This window comes from Seriola dumerili, unplaced genomic scaffold (genome assembly GCF_002260705.1).
Source record: "Seriola dumerili isolate Sdu_G_001 unplaced genomic scaffold, Sdu_1.0 BDQW01000044.1, whole genome shotgun sequence".
NCBI classification, from domain to species: Eukaryota; Metazoa; Chordata; class Actinopteri; order Carangiformes; family Carangidae; genus Seriola; species Seriola dumerili.
Window position 1 is genome coordinate 3,776,958 of NW_019174299.1, and position 20,889 is coordinate 3,797,846.

At 41.2% G+C, this 20,889-nt stretch overlaps 2 protein-coding genes and 1 long non-coding RNA gene across 3 annotated transcripts; 2 read left to right on the forward strand and 1 right to left on the reverse strand.

The window, feature by feature from the left end:
* The first annotated feature begins 1,601 nt into the window (after positions 1-1,601).
* Positions 1,602-11,310, forward strand: fam117a (family with sequence similarity 117 member A). The gene is made up of 8 exons (XM_022739450.1): positions 1,602-2,241; positions 3,769-3,911; positions 6,649-6,744; positions 6,945-7,058; positions 7,424-7,540; positions 8,270-8,495; positions 8,599-8,773; positions 9,917-11,310. The coding sequence occupies exons 1-8, from the start codon at positions 2,118-2,120 to the stop codon at positions 10,128-10,130; spliced, it is 1,209 nt and encodes a 402-aa protein (XP_022595171.1). The 5' UTR covers positions 1,602-2,117; the 3' UTR covers positions 10,131-11,310.
* Positions 6,620-11,936, reverse strand: LOC111217539. The gene is made up of 3 exons (XR_002664957.1): positions 11,849-11,936; positions 6,912-7,078; positions 6,620-6,735 (listed from the first exon to the last, which is right to left on the reverse strand). It is a non-coding gene; the product is annotated as an uncharacterized LOC111217539 (long non-coding RNA).
* On the forward strand, positions 11,773-19,670 carry slc35b1 (solute carrier family 35 member B1). The gene is made up of 9 exons (XM_022739451.1): positions 11,773-12,342; positions 13,369-13,472; positions 13,625-13,755; positions 13,875-13,905; positions 14,578-14,738; positions 14,892-15,018; positions 18,144-18,250; positions 18,429-18,582; positions 19,034-19,670. Exons 1-9 carry the CDS (start codon positions 12,218-12,220, stop codon positions 19,084-19,086), a joined length of 993 nt encoding a protein of 330 aa, XP_022595172.1. The 5' UTR covers positions 11,773-12,217; the 3' UTR covers positions 19,087-19,670.
* The last annotated feature ends 1,219 nt before the right edge of the window (positions 19,671-20,889 follow it).

The window sequence follows — 20,889 nt, forward strand, 5'->3', positions numbered from 1 at the left end:
GACTGTACAAATGATTCCTCCAGATGGACGACAGCAGCCATAACATTTCATTTAACCTGCATATGATGCAGATTCTGAACTCCCACCACTTCCATGACTGCTGTTTAATATCTGACCCTGACTTCTGACCTACCTGATAAAGGATGAGAGAAAACTGTAATAGTAACTGACAAAGGAAGCTTTTTAATGTAGGGCCTTTTCAGTCTTTTGTGAGCTGCCGCTGACTGATTGTGATCCCTCCTTTGATACAGATGTTTTTTTCTCTCACTGCAGCGTAGATATCTGACTAGATCACATTGTTCACAGGAGATCTGGCTCACTCCTCTCACTTTCTCAGCCACAGCTTTTTTTCAGAGAGCACCACATCCCCCCCAGGAGATAGCACGAGAGGAGCTTTATTCATGTCACCAAAATGGCTGTTAAATATAGAGTTTATGAAACATTAACACACCCACTGGATTCATTTTTTTCTCATGTCATTTCACATAGACTGCGGTCCTCATCTGTGCACGCCAGATTCAAAGTTTGCTTTTCACACTGTAACCATGGAGCTTTCTGTAGATTTTGTATTGTTGGCAGGAACATCATGCTTGCAATATACCCTGCTGCCTGCAGGGTCTTCTGAATTACACTTGAGAGCTATATGCTATTACAGTGCTACGACATGGAGCTTGATAGAGAAGCCATTTTCTTGAAGCCATTCAGTCATTATGTAGACAATATTTACAGAGCTACACTTTGCTTCCGTGACTGGGGTAACAGAGCTAGGTGGGTGCCTAGTAGGAAAAAATACATCACAGTATTATAGTGAAAAATGTAAAGGGGGGTTTTCAGCACTCATTATTGTTTATAAAACACATGGCACTCCATTTGCATTGCACAAGGAAAATACATTATAAAGCATATCAATACTCAAATTAAGGTTGTTTATTTTTGCAGTAATGAAAATAAATCTGAGCAGACTGTCTTGTTTAAAGTGTGACCTATACAAAAAACACCTGTGAGTAGTGCACTCAGCGCATTTAATAATAACTAAGCAGGTTAAAAACTCATAGTGATAGTATGTGTGAGGAACTAAGCACAAACATATTGGGAGGGATTTGGTGGCAAACTTTATGGAAAATACCAAACTAAATATAAGTTTCATTTGTTTATATGATTGTATGAAAGGCTTCTGATTGGTTGTTATTTGCTCGTAATAACTACAACTAAATGCACCTTGAGGTGCATGACCAGGTTTCTGCCAGTCTCATAAATATATCAAAAATATACACAAACTGTTCCGGACCCTCTGAGCCTCTTGAGTGACCTTTGGAGGTCCCGGAACCACACTTTGGCGACCACACACACCCACCCACCCATACACACACACACACACACACACACACACTTTGAAAAGACCAAGGATTTTGGATGTGGGTTTGAGGGGGAGGAGGTGAAGGGGCATACCCTACATAGTGAAAGAAAAAAAAAAAAATCTGTGGGTGGGAACTTTTTAAGTTTTTTTCGAGGGGGGGCTTTCCCTTCAGGAGACAGATGGATGTGATGACCAATAAATGCTCAGTAGTAATTCTGCCGCAACCAACCAGATCGCCCTTGGAAGTGCAGCCCGCACGAGATAGTTGCACAGGTTGAGCTGTTGTGTTGTCACTTCTCACACAAGAGACACACAAGCAGAAATGTGTGAGAGGATCGTGTAGCGTCCGCAGCCCGTGTCCTCCTCTCACTACAACATGAGGGATCATACGCGGTTTACTGTGATTTGCTGAACTCAGCTCGACTTTTTTCAACTTGGAAGGGGGGGAAAAAAAAAAGAAAAAGCTGTGAGGTAACAAGAATCATGGTCATCATCACAAAAGAAAGCTCAAGCAGGGTGCCCACCCAGAGGCCCGATCAGAGCTGTGGATCATCACTCTGGATCAATTCTATGTGGTCAGAGAGAGAGAGAGAGAGAGAGAGAGAAAGAAGAAAAAGCCAGCGCCGCGCCGCCGCAGAGTTGTAGTGGACGACGGTAAAGAAGAAAAGCAAAAGCCGTGCGTGCGTGCGTGCGTGCGTGCTTGCGTGCGTGTGTGTGTGTTTTCATAAGCGGAGCTCGGCCGTGGGAGCAGAGTAGGGGGATGTCGGGCAGAAGTGGAGGAGCGCCTCGGGGGTGCAGCAACCCCAGCCTGCAGCCCCTCAAAGCCACAGTCCCATACCAGCTCCAGAGGGGCTCCGCTCTCCTGTGCAGAGAGGTCAAGACGGGTAAATACACACTCAGGAGGAGGGGGCTCAGATCCGCACTCACTCTCATGTGCACCAAAGTTGAACATTTAGTTTGGGGTCACATTCTCATCATTATCAGCCTTTTAAATGACGCTGCCTATGGTCAGGGCTTTTAACGTTTGCTGTTTAGGATCAAGATTGTACTGCAACAAAATGGATCCCATCACCTTCTCTTCATTGTGTCACAGAGGAAAGTAGTGCTGAAACAAATGATGAATGAACCAGTAACAAGTCTGATTATCGATTCATCGTTTGAATCATTTTTCAAGCAAAACTTTCAAACGTCTTCTGGTTCCAGCGTCTCCACTGTGGGGAATTTCTGCACGTCTCTGTCTCATTTACTTGTGAAGTTGAATAATCGTAAGTTTTGGACTGTTGGGTTGGACAAAAAAATGGGGGTCTGTGAAATTGTGGTGGGCCCTTTGTGGTGGATATTTTAAAACAAAACAACTAATTGTATAATCAAGAAAATAACTAACAGATTAACGGGTGATTCACATCATTGTTAGTTGGGTGCAACATGAGACATTAATCATTTACAGCACACTTCATTTGATCAAAGTAGAACAACTATTTTAGTAAAAATAGTCTTGATTTGATGGCTACAACTGATATTATTCAGATGTCATGCTAACTGGAATAATAACCCAGCTAACTACATGGACTCCAGCTCTTGTCTTGATTTGTGGTCTAAAAAGTACATTTCCATGTGCTATGAGAAAGTTAAGTCAACAATGAGGGCTGCAAACCCTGAAACATAACACTGTTCTCATAATGTTATTTGGACACTCAGTCGCCCCTTTGCACTCTGACCTGTGGGAACTCTGCTGCAGGCTTGGTGCTAACACAGCAGAAGCTTTAAAGGCCTCTTTGTTTTACTTTGGTTCTGTTGTTTTTTAATTGTATCCATGAAAGTCACATCTGCATGTAGTGGTTGTTTATTTATACATCCTGTCTGCCCTGCAACCTGGGCTGATGACAACATACCGTGTGTGTGTGTGTGTGTGTATGTGTGTGTGTGCTTCTAGCTTGGTGGTAGATAAACTTGTTGCCTGTGGTGACTGTTGCCCATGTTGTGCAGTCGGATGGCTTTGCTCCAGGTCAAAGGCATGGTCCACACCTGCCAGAGATTACAATGAGCTGCCAACATGTGCACACACACACACACACACACACACACACACACACACACACACACACACACACACACACACACACACACACACACTTACACTCACATAACTCTATACACTGCATGCTTATTGGTGGGGAGGAAGCCTGGGAGCAATTTTGTGAACAACTACCACTGGTGTTAAAATACTGTTTGGCCTATTAAAGAGAGTTTGTATACACGCACAAGTCACATGCAGAGTTACTACAAGCTGAATGTGATCATAGCATAAGTTTTTATCACTTCTGTGAGCAAGAAATAGTTTTTATATGTACTGAGTAAAGGCCTGACATGCTAACTGACTTAATGTGTGTTATGTCTGTTCCCAAAAGCAGACAGGACCACGGCTCGTCCTCCGAAACCCACCATCCGCAGAACTCTCTCTTTGGACGCCATCGTTGGACCGTATCTGCAGGGACAGTGGCCCAAAGAGGCAGAGAGCACGGCTGTTACCTGTGTCAATGACAAAGCCACACAGGTGAATATCAATATGTCATGATAGTGCTAAAGTAGTTGTGATACTCTGGTGTAATTACTGTAATGAAAGAAGACCGGGTCGAGATAAATGGCAGTCTGCTATACCAATGCAACTGGTGGTGTAAGAACATATCTCCCTTAAAACCTGTTGCTTCATGTTGCAGAAAAAAGGCGACACCAAATGTTTCTCTGCTCAGCTTCTCTTGTATGTGAAGGATTTCTGCACAGCACCACATATCTGATGTTGGCACTGCAGGTGTCTGGTGGTTCCAGTTCGACGCTGCGAGTGGAAGGCAGCCAACTGGAAATAGTCGTTTTTGTTCTTCTTTAAAGTCTGCTGTTCTTGCCTCGCTCCCCCCTCGACTGTATCTGCTCCTAACTAGTGCACAAAGCCCCCGACTAACATCACCAAGCTCCGCAGCCTCGTCTTCGCTCCTGACACAGTTTAAGCCCGAACGAACCCCCTTTGCCTCCATTGTGAGGAACAGACCCCGCCTGACCTCATTATACAGACACCCCATCCCCCAGCACTCGCCTCAACCACACACACACACACACACACACACCACTACCCCACCCAGCAGCTCCTTCTGCCATGGTTCCTCTGCGTTACTTCAGATGATATAACTGATTGTTCGCTGTTCTTTCACTCCTCATCAGGCACTTTGTCAACTCTGCTGAAAACTCACTGATGTGGATTAGTATTGGTATTTCTTGAGATTCTAACATTATTACATTAAAACTGTGTTTCTTTAACTACACTGTAATTCTGTAGATATGTGCAGAGTGTGGACCAAATAATATTATAACAACTTTATATAGTATGCAATGCACAACAACACAAAACACAGGCACAAAGCTTGAATCAAAACAAACAAGAGGAGGCACCACTAGATTGCTGTTGTTCTTGCTTAATGCTGAAGCGATTAGTCAGTTTATAAGTTAATCAATCAACAGAAAATTCATAAACCAAAGTAGTGGACGAGCTGAAATTTTGATGGAGGCGTTAAATAACAATCAGGAGATCACCGAAGTCACTAACAACACATCTTGAGGGGGGTGTGAATGCGTGTACAAAGTTTCCAACAACTAAAAAATACACAAATGTGAACCTCATGCTGGCACCAAAGGAAAGTCAGAAAATGACCAAAGTCAGTGGGATTCATCTTGTCCCTACAGTTTCACGGCAATCCGTTCAATAGTTGTTGAAATATAGGAGAAAAATAAATAAATTCTGTGCCTCCAGCTCCTTAAAGATGAGGATTTGCTGCTTTATTTGTTTTATATGATTGTACATCGAATACCTTTTGAACCACTGGTAGTACAAACCAGTCAATGTGAAGATTTGACCTCCGGCTTTAACACAATGTTTTGAAATTTAACAAACTGATAAATGGATCAGTTAATCAAAATTATAACTAATCGATCAACTGATAGTGAAGATAATAATCATTTGCAGCTCTGTTTCTGTTATCGTGTTCCAAGCAGGAATTAGGTAAACGTTAATGAATCGCTCAAGCTGGAAACATTAGCCATGCAGACCAAATGCTCCACTACCTTTGAGTCTTTTTATAGGTCTGTGTCCCATGATCCCCCCTGGTCATGTTTTGGGGAGGGTGGGGTTGTTGGTGTTGGATGATGGGAGGGGGGTGGGGGGTGGTGGCGGCAGCTGTAACTCTACACCGATGTCACTGTATGTCTGACTCATGCTGCGTTCTGACTTATTTAGCCCGGCGATGACTGACTACATATGAGTGGACCGGGCATGGGAGGAGATGTAGTCGGTGCCGTCCTGCAGGCAGCTAATGGCTCCAGTAAGATTTCTCTGAGTTGTGTTGCCGACGCTTAAGGAACGGGTTGTATTTTGGGGACGGAAAGCCATGACGTAGCCGTGCTGCGGGCAGTGAGAGCTAAATGACTGTGTGTAATGTTAGCTGCCTCATGAATATCATGGACACCAGTGAGTGGATCAGATTGTTTGCAAGCGTGTGAAGCAGTTGAGGCTGAGGAGGCGGTGGAGGCACCAGAACTGCGAGTATCTGATCCTGTTGGTCAACTCCACCTGGGTTTCACCTGTTGATGATGAATTGCCAGTCGTCTGCACCCAACCAACAGCCGGCAGCGGCCAACCAGACTCCCACTGGTAGAAGATCAAGAGTCAATGTGAAGAAATCGGTACAGGCGTAGTAGGATGTTGTGGAGTTGTGACTGACAAAAGACGTGCACATAAAAGTCTCCCTGCTGGCTGTTTGTGTTCATTTGTTTTTCCTCTACAGTGTGTGACTTTGTGAATAACAGCACAACTGCGTGATATAGCGTGTGTGTGTGTGTGTGTGTGTGTGTGTGTGTGTGTGTTTGTGTGTGCGCTGATGTGTTGAATGCTGATAGTAGCTCTGTATTTATAGTCTTAACATTGATGTGGTTTGGATGTTTTCTTATGTTTGTGGAAGCGGGGCTGTTTTGCAGCTCAGAGTGGTTTTCTCTTTGCCTTCCTCTGTACAGCTGTTGAGGGGCAGGTGTGCGAGACAGCTGTGGGGCTGTTCTACAGTGTTGTGCTCTCGAGTTGTAGCGTTGATTGGAGTTCACTGGGTTTAACACAAAATACAAGAAGCCTGTCAAAGGTCATCCCGCTGACAGCCAGAGTTCCTGCCAAAAAAAGGCCATTTTCTACCACAGAGAAGTTTGATAGACAAAACACTGGACTCTTTATTCACCACATTGTCATATTTGTTTTAAAGACTCCAAGTTCATGGGCAGAGGAGACCCAGGGAAGGAGAAGTGTTGGAGGACACAAGCGCTCAGCGTCGTGGGGCAGTGCAGAACACCTGAGAGAGGCAAGTATTTCAGTTCATCATTATCGCAGTTCATTAATGAGTCGTTCTGTTTCTCGCTCATACTCACACCCTTTACTCTGCAGCCTTCCACTGATACCACAAAACTTTCAGGGCCCCAGAGGGGAAAATGAGCAACCGCTCCCTTTCAGAATGAATTATAGCGACACCTGAATCATTTTTTCTCTCCACTCTGCCCTCAGGTGGCCAAGCTGAGGCACCAATTGCAGAAGCGCTCCCGCCATGCCCCTCCCTCGGCGGGGTGCGAGCTCCCCCACCATCCCTTGCCAGCAGGTCATGCGGCAGGCATCACTCAGGTAGTCCGTTGCTCTTTTTCCTTTGAGGATATGTGAGTTAAAGACACAGAGAACAAAGTTTTCATGAATACCACAGACACCACACTGGCTTTCACAGGCAGGCTAGGCAGAGCTCAGCAACAGGGATATAAAAAAACACTGGTGCTTTTCTTAGGAATGGCTGTCATCAAAGCTCCTGTGTTGCTGCCATGCTGTCACAGAAAGACAATTTGAAACCAGAATATCATACCGTGCCATTGAAACAGTATAGAACAGACATCAGACACACAATTTTTTTTGAAAGTAAAGAAACATAGTTGCTGTAAGTGCGCAATCAATCACAGATACCCTCTAAATATTTTCATATTTTACTTGTTCTTTCTCAGACAATACCCCTGATGCCGCTGAACAGACTCGCCCCCCGACTTCGACGTAGTGTTGAAGGCCTCAACCTGGAGCTGGAGGAGGTGTTTGTGTCTGAGAAACCAGACGATCAGCATGAGGTTAGGCCACTGATCAACGTGCTCTACCATTGACATAAGCATTAAAACACTTAAAGGTCCCATATTTTTTACACTTTTCCATGTTTTATTTGAAGTGTTGATCCATAAGAAGATATATTTATGGTTATAAGAACCAAAAATCATCTCAGTGTAGTTTTACATCTCCTCTCTCAGGCTTCTCTCTGGAGCTCTAGTAACAACAGGTCGGTGAACCAATCAGAGGGGAGGAGGGTCTGATCCTCTGTTTTGATTGGCTGACTGCTTTCTGAATGATCAAATAAAAATATATCAGATTTCAGTTAAACACTCAGAGAAACCAAATCCTGCGAGGTTGAATGGTGGGTCCAGGTGGACGGGGCTTGGGGCGTGGCTGAAAGTGGCGACTGCTTTGTTGTGACATCACAAAGTTACAGAAGTCCTGACGTGTTGTTTTAAGGCTCAGTTTCTGAATTACAGGCTGTTTGCATTTCTCTGTGGACTGAGCGCTTTGATACTTTCACAGTATTAATATGGAACCTAGACCTGCTTTATAATCAAAGTAGACATGTAAATCTCACTTTATAAAATATGAGACCTTTAAAATAATTCTAAATATGAAATATTAGTTAAGCCAGTACAGAAATTGTCTGCCTCCTAGTTTTACCTGCTTGTACCTTCCCTCACTCTTTGCTTTTGTTTCTTTATCTGCGTTGTCTGACCACTTTACTTGTTTCCGCCTGAATATTACAGATTTTGGACATCCCAGACGGCCACAGAGCTCCTGTCCCTGCCCAGAGATGCAGTAGTGGCTCTCAGAGTGAGCCCTCCCCGGGGCCCCTGGATGCTTCCCTCCTCTCTCCTTCTCAGTCCCCCTGTCCTCTAGATCCGTCACTTCTGTCACCCCCAAATTCCCCTTGTGTCTTGAACCCACTGCTTTTGTCTCCGTCACAATCTCCCTGCCCCATGGGAGAGCCAGGTTAGACAACGCTGTGATTTAATTAATTTGGAGATTCTCTTGAGTGCTGAATTTATTTGAGGTATTATTAAAAATATTTGGATATTTCTGACCCTGCGTACAGAGCCGGTGAACTGTGAGACCCTGTGTCCCTCTCCATCTACACTGCTTCCTTCATTTGCTCTGGAGCCTCCTCTGCTGCAGCCCTGCTCCACGTCCCCTCGTCCTAACAAAACCTACTCCTTCCAGCGCGAACCACCAGAAGGCTGTGAGCGGGTTCGAGTATGTGAGGAGGCAATGTAAGTATCACTTAATAGACCAGAACATCATGTATAGCTGGAACAAGCTGCTGGGGGGCCTCAGGGGAAAACTTTACTTTGGGACCCCACCAGAATCATGTGCTGACAGTAAAACAAATTTTGACCTGATATGTAACTAGCTTGATATAACATAGAATAGCAAAAGATCAGACTCAGAATCAGCTTTATTGGCCAAATGTGTGTACACATACAAGGAATCTGACTTTGGTTATTCGTTATTCTCTGTGGACCTACACACCGTTCCAAAAACAGTTTGCAGGAGATGGAGAGAAAGACATACAGCTAAAAACAAGCACAACAAAGCTGAATGAATATAGGTAAACATAAACTGCATTTTATTTACACGTGAGAACTTATTTCTCTTTTATTGCACTTGCACATCCATTTGTTTATGTATGGGCTCAGTGCAGTTTTAATATGCTCTCATATTCCTAAACTTTGTTTTACCTACTAGGGAGGCTTACATGGCTTTCAGATTTGATTACTTAATCTCTTTTTACTTAGAAAACACTTTGTATTTAAGCTTGATAAGGTATTATTAGTGAGTATTATTATTATTATCATTATTATTATCATTATTGTTATTATTATTATTGTCATCATTATCACTCAAATCACTGTTAATAGGTCAGCAATCCATTTTACATTTGGGTTATATGAACATGGGCACATATAGTGATTGGTATTGTGATGTTATAAATGTATCAACATGCAACACTGTTGTGTTCAGGGCCATTGATGATCCAGGATCCTAGAGTATGTGCCAGTAAAAGCCTGCTCATGCTTGAAACTAACTAGTTCGTGTGACATGTTGGGTAATCATGTCTCAAGGCAAAAGTGTTTATAGCTGCTCTGAATAGCCACAGTTGAAGTGGGTAAAACGCCTGCTGCGATAGAGAGCTGTGACACAATGAGTCATTCAAATGGGGCTAACAGTCTCTTCTTGAAGGCATTGCACTTGTCTGTACACAAAAAGTAACTGGAGTAGTCAAGAAAAAAATGGAAAAAAGGCTCAAGCTTAAGTTACAAAAGTTGTCGACTGCAATCTGAAACAACAATTTGAAAAGAGCTTTGTCTGAAAAACACTATTAACCCCATTACTCTCTCCATCTGTACATCCAGGTCTGCTTGTCAGGATGAGCCTCTCCTCCAGCCATCCTGCCCTGACCCCAATAAAGTCAACTTTACCCCCCACGGAGGCTCTGCTTTCTGCCCTGTCAGTCTTTTGAAGCCCCTCCTGCCCTCCATGGACCTCCTCTTCCGTGGCCTGTCAGTGTCTCCTGTCACTGGCTGCCCAGGTCAAGCCTCTCCCACCAGGCACCTGGGCATGCAGTAGGTGGATATCTGAGCAGAGCCCGTCAGGACTAAACCACACTGCACTGCCAGGACCTGGAGAAACTGGATGTGTTTTACACGAAGGGTGCCAACAGATACCTGTGCTCACCTGGCTCATCACTGCTGTAACATGCCATTATGACTGTGATCAAAATAAGAGACTTTGAGACTGGAAGCATATGTTGTCATTGTACTTTAGAGAAAAATTTAGCCTAAAAATCTGGCTGCTTCACTGATGATTTCCAACTGCAGGATGTTTGGATTCAGCTGATATTTACTTCAACAGCACTTGAATTGTCCTAGTATTTTCCAATATTGGCTATGGATTAGACTACAGGACCTAATATGTGGAAATGTTGACAAATGCTGGAAAAATTTTACAAATGACTTAGTTTTTGACTTTGTTCATTTTTACATTATTAGACAAAGACTGCAGTCTGCCAGGGATGATTTTAATGTCAAAATAAGATAATTCAGAGTCGAAAACTCAAGCGCTTAGATCACGCATGGATGAAGTTTCAGCTTAATTTGAGAGAATTCATGTGATGGGTTTTTTCTTGAAAATTCATAAAATCTTTTGGTTGAAGAGAAATATTTTTGGGCTGTAGTTTACAGTGGCCTACTTTTCTACAAATGTATTTCTAGCAAGATATATATTTTTGTATCTTTGTAAGGAAGTTATGAGTATGGTGATACTGTTTTTGTATTCACTAAAGAAATTGACATATATTTCTGTGTATACTTTGGTGGTTTAAAGGCAGGAATGGGTGTTTTATTAGCTTTACTCGCCTTCAGTGGGCATTGTTCTAACCAAACTGTTGCAATTTGGTCAAGCTTTTAAGATCTTGAGTGGGTCACACTGAGTTTTTGTTCAATCTGAGCCTCATTGGACCCTGTTAATGTTTCAAGATTCATTTTGATGTGGAAGAAGATGATTCCCTGATGTTTGAGTTATTGTTCAAATGGATAATGTCAGCATTATCCTATGCAACACTGATTAATAACATGACCTACAGTAAAAATATCATAGAATAAGCAGATGCTAATGAACAATTAGTATTATCTCTCAGCTCTGTGTTTTCTCAGACCTGATTATAAGCCCTTTTCTTACTTTTTAAGGGTGATAACAGTTAAGAATGTTTAGTGTGCTGTTGCTATTGTAAAGAAAATAAAAGAACCAATTTTCTGGGCGTTGAAATATTTTTTTATATTACTTTTATTTCTGTGTTTTTTTTTTTATTGTTGTTGTGCCTGCTTTTGACACGTGGATTTGTGGTTTTTAAACATAAGCACCGCCTTTTTCAATTCAAATCTACTTTCTGATTGGCCCACGGTGGATCTCTACTGCCTTACATGGACCAATGAATTTAATCCACATCCTAGGACGACTAAAAGGCACGCGACATTTTCAGGAAAGGACCTCACATTTTTGAATAGTTGTCTTTACAACTGCTGTATCACAAAACACGACAAAAAAAACTCAGTTTTAATTATAATACTTCACATTTCATGTTGCGTTTTTTGGCTGACGCGGTTACATTAAACACACCACAATGCATTAGTGTCCGTGATTTAATTCACGAATGTAAATCTAACAGTTCAGGCGTGGCTGCAGACACCTTTGGGGTCTTTTCACAAAACCCATTTTCCTGACGCGACCTATAATTTTTTCTCTAATTATAGGTCTGATTTCTGAATGAAAACACGACCTAAACTCACCTGACAGTTCACCTGTACATGCGGGAATGGGATGCTGTTGATGCTACAGCTGTCCCGGAGCAGATAGTTGGACTGTCGGACGCTGGAGAGTCACTGGAATGATGCAAAATAAACAATAATGACTTGATATCTCCAGACAATTCAAGATACCGTTAGCAAGCTTTGAGAAATAACACTCACTGTGCACAAAAGGGTTTGGTGATATCCATCAGCAAAACCTTCATCTTTTACAAAATCCACGGCCAACATTAAAACGCGAGCACCATTTCCGGGCTCGTGACATCGGCTATAGTGGAGCGGGACGTCGGTGTGAGGGGCGCGGGGAGCGGAACGGTGTCGGTTGCCATACCGGGTCTGGTGGACGACAGCATGGCTGCAGGAAAGGGAGCAGGGAAACCCACCTCCCCGTGGGACAGTATGCGGATACGGTTCATTGTTTGTTTCCTCGGAGTTTTTGTGTGTTACTTTTATTACGGAATATTACAAGAGACGATGTAAGTAACTCCAAAGCAGATGTCGTTGTGTCCAGTGCCAAACTCTATTAAAAAATCTGCTTATTTAATGCTGACTTGCCCATTGAGAGCGCACCTCGAAAAAAAATGCTACCTTTTCTAATTAATACAACTTTTCCAATTGGTATAGGTGCAAATGAAACACCATAGAGTACAGAATGAGCTAATGTGTCCGAACTATTCGTTGTATGTTATGCAAATCTGCCCCTACCGATGAGAAACGCAACATCGATTACACTTTAAATTAGCAGATTTATTAATAGAGTTTGGTGACAGTGTGTTATTAAAAATGCAGAGTATTGTCCCCTAAAACCTATAGTAGGTACTCTCTATTTCTAATTCACTGTAAATTTCATGTCATTATCCCTCATAGATGGAATAATACTTTTATTATATGTTTTATTATCTTTCATATTTTGCTCAAATAGATCTGTAAAAACCCAGCAAATCGTAATGGTTATTTGTGGTTCTCTAGAAAGAGTAAATTAAGTAAGGGGAGCTCAGCCTCTATTGCATACCACATACTGAGGCATGACACAGATGGTATGTTGTTGCCTAAGTCACTAGAGGGGACAGGGATCATATCTGGTTCCAAAATGACTTGGTGTCTCTGGTGAAGCAGCCTTTTCACAACCTGAATAATTGTATATAATTAATTCAATAGTTGAATACAACTTCTGTTACATATTGTCATCAAATAATATTGATATCACAGTTTTCTGTGAGTTCTTGATTACAGTTGCAAACTGACACAACCAGAAAAGTATTGGTCCTCTAACAAAATGTCACCACCACCACCACCCGAGCCTGTCAGTTGTAATTTAATGCATTATGGCCTCTCCTTTATAAATGGCCTTTTCACAGCTGGGAGACTGATGAAAGCACTCCACTCTTTAACCTCACTTGCCATGCTCCTGCCAAGAAGGCAATTGAGGAGTACTTCAGTTTCAAGTTCATTGTCTGTGATCTGTCGCGTTCAAATCAGTGTTGTTTCTCTGACTTTTCCAGCACTCGAGGTGAATATGGTCAAGGAGACAAGAAGGAGAAGTTCAGATTCGCCCGGACGTTGGTCTTCATCCAGTGCATTATCAATGCTCTGTTTGCTAAGATCTGTGAGTATGTGCTGTGCAGAGGAGACAAAAAAACTAATAAAAGGGGTTAATATATATATAAAAAAAACATCTAACATATATTTCTGAAGTTGTAAATTTATTATATTGTTGTGGATTCCTTTTAATAAAAACCTCTTTCTCCTTTTCATCAGTGATCCAGTTTTTTGAGGGCTCAAAACCAGATCACACCAAGAACTGGCTCTATGGACTGTGTTCCCTCTCTTATCTTGGAGCCATGGTGTCCAGTAACTCTGCCCTTCAATATGTCAACTACCCCACACAGGTGAGTCTGCCCTTTTAGATGGGGCAAAGTTAGATGGTTAATATGATTTCTTGGGATGTTGTATCAGTGCAGCTGCTTAGTGCGATCATATCCTGAAACTCATCTTTTTCTTGTGATAGGTGCTGGGAAAATCCTGCAAGCCCATACCAGGTAAATCTTATGAAATCACTTTGGTTTGTGTCTTGCTTTCTGCCTGCATATCACCTGCATACCTGCACAGGATATCACCAACAAAATCTGATAATAAACTGATGTCTGAGGTTATATTTGCGCTTTGTAAAAAATGAACACGTGCATTTCCTGAGGTTTCTTCCTGTATTTCTCTGTGACATATTTTTTTTGGTGGCAGTCTGGGGATAAAGTTGGTCTTATGATGTTCAAATGTCTGATTTCTGACAAACTCGTGAGCTGCCAGGTCTCATAATGTAATGTGCTAATGTACATATATACAAAGTTAAGTAACCCATGTGTATATGGTCCTTGACAAACAAGAGAGATTCTGTTATCTTTCTGAACTGATCCAGGACATATAGAGTAAACAGATTGTTTCAAGATGTGTGGAGTTCAGAGCAAAGTTGCTGCAGGTTAGAGTTTGTTCTGTTTGTACATGAAGGTTATATGTCACCACTCACAGCTTGTTATCTGTTGTTACACACACATACACACATTTTTTTTCACCATCCATATGTTCCACTCTCAGGGGGTGAAGCCCTGATATTGCATCCAGGGGTGAGATTAACTCACACCACAGGCATGTTACACTGGTATGCACGGCTTAAAGTGATCCATCATCATGTTGTTGTTGTTGTTGTGTTGTTCCAGTGATGATCCTCGGAGTTACAATACTGAGGAAGAAGTACCCACTGGCTAAATACCTGTGTGTGCTGCTGATTGTGAGCGGTGTGGCTCTGTTCCTCTACAAACCCAACAAGAGTTCAGCTGTTGCAGATGACCATGTTTTTGGCTTTGGAGAGATTCTGCTGGTGAGATAACATATATTTATAGTCCATCCATTTCAATTCATTTATTGTCATGTGTTGCAGATCAATCTGTGTCTCCTTTCTGTATCCATGGTTACTGTGGCATTTCCATGACATTTGTCTCATGGCCTGGTGGTGTGTCTTCGTGTGTCATAGCTGGTCTCTCTGACATTGGACGGTTTGACTGGCGTGGCCCAGGACCACATGAGGGCTCGCTTCCAGACCAGTGCCAACCACATGATGCTGAACATCAACATGTGGTCCACTCTGGTGCTGGGACTAGGTGAGTCAATCCAGCTCTCTGCCAAACTTTTCATCCAAACGAATATGTGCCATTGAGTTGATGGAGTGTTTTTCCAACCAACTCTACATCAGGACATTTCAGTGACTGGCACACCTGCAGCCAGAGAGGAGAACCTAATGAGCAAGATCACCTTGGTATGGTTCAGTCCTGCCAAAGTGTAGCAGAATGAACCAAACACTAGTGCAATGAACATCCTGTTGCCTTTCTCTCTGAATAATTCTCAGAAAATGCTGAAACCAAAGGATTAATGTTACTTTTGCACTGATGCTTTCATAATAAAGTGTTTATGATGAAATTAAAACACCTATAAAATCATTCAAACTGAAAAATATTACAAACCAATGTCGTTTTCACATTTTACTGGTGTAGTGGTTGTATATTCTGATACTCCATGGCACATAGTTGCTTATCTACCTAACTGTCATTTAACCTGTTTAGATGTTTACCAATGCCACATTATACAGTATACAGAATATTCCTCTGTTTTACAGTTACTTATCTGTGGCTCTTTAAAATGTCTTAACGTTCCTCTCCAGACATGTTTCAACTATGTAAAAATACTCTCATCTACTCTTACTTCGTCACTGAGAAATCTGGATCAGGCTGGTCAGGATGATTAGCGGAGGAAATATCAGAGACACTCAGTCACATGTTTGAGCCTCAGTCAGACCCAGACTCAGGAGTTTGATGTGACCAAGATCAGTGACTAGACAGGGTTTTTCCTGGCCGAAAATTAGGCGGGGGTGGTACTAAGCCGTACAACTCGTACAAAGACTTGGTACTCTCGCCTTGACTCCTCTCTCGCGCTCTGATCCTCTCATCTTCCACTTGTGGCGAGAACTAGGCCTACTTTCAGTCCTGACACATTAACCGTATCTTGTCAGTAACATGAATTAACTTTATTTCCCATATTAGAAGAACTAATGATGTCTGCACTCTGCACTGTTTCACCTGTCCTCGCGGTTCTCCTCCTCGCTAATTCTGTTTTTTTTTTAAAATAATCTGTGATTTGAGACATTTCTGCAAAAAAATAAACATATGAAGGGATGTAATGTTACTTTAGGGAAACTTTTCAAGAAGCTGGGTGTGCTTGATATTCATCTGTAGGGTGGCCACCTTTTATGTGAAAAAAGGTGGCAACTGGTTTGGTTTTACTTGACATTACATTATTCACAGCACTTTGAGGACATAACATGAACGAAAATACGGGACAAATTGTATCCTGTACTTATTCAAATCCACAGAGAAAACAAGTACTAGAATTTTGTCAGGAAGCGGAGGCGGCACGAAATTTAATGGAGGCTGCCGCCTCGCAATTCTCTATGCAGGAAAAACCCTGCTAGAAGACCTATCAGAGTGGTTAGCGTAATTAATTGTTTATGTTGTTTGTAAGCTTGTAACTGGCAGTGGCTGACACAGTGTTAGTGGTTGTGCTAATGCAAACTCTCGCTTTGTGTACTGTTTCAGTGACCGGTGGAAGAGCAGAGCGTATAATGATGGTTAGTGTTGGAGGAAACATCAGAGAGACTCGGCCACATGTTTGAGCTTCAGTCAGACTCTGATGAGGAGTCTGTTGTGACCAAACATAGGTGATTAGCAGACTTATCAGGACGGTTAGTGTACTTACCATCTTTGATTTGTTTGTTAGCTCACAACTGGCAGTGGCTGACCCAGTGTTAGTGGTTGTGCTAAAGTAAACTCTCGCTCTCTGTACTGCTTTCAGGTTTATTTTTGCTCCGTCCCTCATCCCCACAAGTTGACAAGATTAGTTCCTTAGATTATATGACGTGTGAATCCCTGGCTGTCTGAATCTGTTTTTATGAGACTGTCATTGGTTCACTGCATTTCCAAGGTGGAGATACGCAGTCATGGCGTTGACTGCTTATTTCACTCATGATATGTCATGTATTATATAAAAACATCATATGGACATGTTAACAAGGTTAAAAACTTGATTTTCATTGGAGAGGGTCTTTAAAACACCTATAATGAGGATCCAAAAGAAGTCATCCAGTCTTTAACACAGTTAGAGGTCTTATTTTGTTATCGTTCTGGTTTCTTTGAGATGCTTTTCCACTCAACAGTTTATCAAACTGCAGCAATATCTGATTTCACCTTAAGGTGTTTTAGTATGAACAACTGAATTATAACATGGTGGTTAAAATGCATTCTTAAAAGGTTATGTTATTAGTTGCGTTGATTTTGTAATGTCACAATAAATTCTTAAAAAAAGACCCCAGGACAAATAACGGCTGTTATGCAGTGGCTAATGGCAAACCTAATAAGTAAAGAACCCAAACAGAAACCAATATGTTAAAGAAAAGATGAACCCTGTTCTCTCAGGAGGAAAAAACTCATTAATTCAGTCAAGGCAAAGTTTTCAGCGTTATCTTTCTAGATAAGGAATCCTGCACCTCAAAGCCCTCGGCTCTGTGAGGAGGTTGGTATAATATGCAGGAGAGTAAGCCACATAAAACAAATGCAATATAATGAGGGGCTTACTAAGGTTAGGCACTAATGGGTTGTATGATAAAGATCAAAAGGTCAAAGCCAGTATGAGAACTAAGGGACTTTTATCATTCCTTAAACAAATTAATTGGTATTGCCTGCTATCTCTGAGTTTGTTTCCATCTCTCCTCAACATCTGCTTCCCACTTTCATAGGTCATATTACATTACAAAATGCAATATTTGTTTTTCATAAGTGTCAGATTCAGTTCTCGACTGTATTAAAATGCTTTCAGCTGTCTGTGGAAAATTTAGTCTGTGGTACGCCGCTGCTACCTTTATTAGAAATCTGCCTTCACTATCTTTTGAAGTGCGGCTGTTTCCCAAGATACAAAAGTATTCTTATTCCTCCACTCCTACGGATCCATGACACCCCCACACCAAGGCTTCATCTGGTTGTTATGACTGTATTAAACCACTTGGTGGTGCCATGTGCTCACACTGTAAATGCTGTGATCTGATTTTCTCAGCACGAGTGTCAAGGACAAGGCAACTAAGGCAGTACATGTGACATTAATATCAATTACCGAGTTCTGTTTTTGAGATGACATTGTTATTTTCTTTTTCTGTTGCTGCTTTCTTCCTCTCTGCTCTCAGCTGTGTTGTGGACAGGGGAGGTGTGGGAGTTCCTGAGTTTTACTGAACGCCACCCCAGCATCCTCTATAATATTCTTCTCTTTGGACTGACCAGTGCCTTAGGCCAGGTGGGTGTATGATGAAAGGACTGATGTGGTCGGTGAAGTAATGGGAAGTGTAATGTTGTGTTGCATTGTGAGAGGAAATAAAAGAAAAGCTTTGGAACGAATGCTTAGAGAAGACAAGCATCTTAACAGTGGGTATTCATATTACAACCTTTGAGTATTTTTTCTAATCCTTCACCAGACCTTCATCTTTATGACGGTGGTATACTTTGGGCCTCTGACCTGCTCCATCGTCACCACCACGAGGAAGTTCTTCACAATCCTTGGCTCTGTAATTCTGTTTGGCAACGTCATGAGTACAATGCAGTGGGTTGGCACCATCCTAGTTTTCCTTGGTGAGAATTAACGCTCTCTTTCCTCCTGCCTTTACTCAAATGTGTCACATTTTTCTCATGAATGCACTGCATCACTGTAAAATTGGTGACAGATTATAACACTATCAAGCGCTTGCCAGAACATGACTGAAACCATCAACAGCTGTAGCCAGAGACAGTTACTGTATGTGTTTGTTATAACAAACAATTAGGTCCAACTGGGGAATACTTAGGCTTCCCACGCAAACCATTTGGTTGACTGGTAAATTATGCAGTGGGAGTATAGCCGCAGGGGAGACAGTAAATTAACGCTGACATAGTTGGAGAAGATGCCAGAGCGTTCATATTTTTTATGTTTTTATTGGTAATGCTGGTGATTCTGTTGGTGATCTCCAGAGTGTACAATAGTGTCTGTTAAGATGCTGAGGTTTTCCTTTGCTCCTTAATCACATCTGTGGTTTTCTCTCTTTAGGTCTCGGATTGGATGCTAAATTTGGCAAGACCCCCAAGAAGACGACGCACTAAAACATCTGGTGCACAGAGAGAGAGACGGATACATTGCAAAATAAATGCAAACACTCTATAGCCAGTATCTTATTTTCATAAGACATCTTGTGCAGGCATACTGTATGTGCCTATGATTTGTTCAAGTACAGTCAGATTTTTAACTTAACTGTATTTAAAAGAGAGTCATCGTAGTTTTCTGTTGTGTACTGTCGATATAATGAAGAGAATGTTTTACTAGGGATCAAATTATGAATGAATGAATACTGTATTTAGACAAGTCCTTATTGTTTCTGAAACCAGTTCACCTCCCTCAGATGGAAGATAAACCAAGCCGAGCCTAAGAAACGCATTTCAACATTTAACTCATGAACTTACCAACAAACAAGGCTTGGTTTACAAACTATTGCTTGAATATGTGTTATTATCACATATGTAGTTTATTTTTTGGCAAACATTTGGCCAAGTATCATGCCATTTATAAAATATAAACGATTGTATGTAGCCTGTTGTGTTATGTCCAATCTTACAATTGAATTGTTTTTACTTTTATTTTCTACAAGTTTGAAAATAACTTGCCATAAAAGGGAAATTGTGATATTTCATGGTGATTTTCATTTCATTTCACAGACTTCACTTGATTGGTTCACATCAGTAAGTTTTGCATTTTTGAGCAGAAAAAATAACAACTAACATGTATAATATCTCGTTTTTAAAAGTCTTGTCTGTGTTGGCCAGTGATGGAAAGTAACCATGTACATTTATTCTAGTACTGTACTTAAGTACAAGTTTGAGGTACTTGTACTTAAGTATTTCCATTTTATGTTACTTTATACTTCTACTCCACTAAAAATTCAGAGGGAAATATTGTACTTTTCACTCCACTACATTTATTTGACAGTGTTAGTTCATTTTTAATTTGCACCTGCAGATTCTAAATACAGAATATAATCCTCTAATAAATGATCACACATCATTATGGATTTAGCACCTGGTAGCACATAAAGTAGTTAAAATTAGCCCCATTAATGCATCAATAATTTGAATCAAATAATACAATATATATTATTCTGAATTGGGCCATTATGCATAATAAGTACAAACTGCACTTTAAGTATAATTTGATGCAAATACTTTTGTACTTTTACTTTTTAAATGGAGGGTATTTCAGAGTATTACTGTGGTAATGATACATTTACTTAAGTGGAAGTAAAGCACTGAGTACTTCCACCACTGGTCTTGGCTGCTTAAAATAAGAGTATTTAAACACATTTTCATAGTGTTTAACTGTGCCTAAGCACAATGGATTTTAAAGATAATTTCCCAAGTAGCCCAACTGCAAGGAATCAGCACCTCCATGACCAACAAAATGAAAGACTCTTAGATATGAGGTGCCTAAAAATCTGATTTTTCAGAGAGAAAAAGAAAAAAAACATCTCTAAAACAGATAAAGTAGAAGGACATCCTCTACTTCATCCAGTACTTGAGGAACTGGTTGAATTTCTTGTAAATTAATGTGGTTTGTCTGATTAAGGAAAACAGCACCACCTGCTGCCACATTAAGGTTCAGACCGTTCAGCTTTTCACACTGACAGAGACTGGAGCTGTAAACTGTTTCTGTTATCTCCATCAGGTCACTCACATTAATATCGATCGGTAATATATATCCTTAAAGACTTTTAGACATTTTATTTATTAAATAAAATACTACAACTCGAACAACTTGTATAATCCATGATTGCTACAGTATGTGAAACAGGATTGAATACACATATTACACCATATATATACATTCGTTAATGAAAACAATAAAACAATTAATAA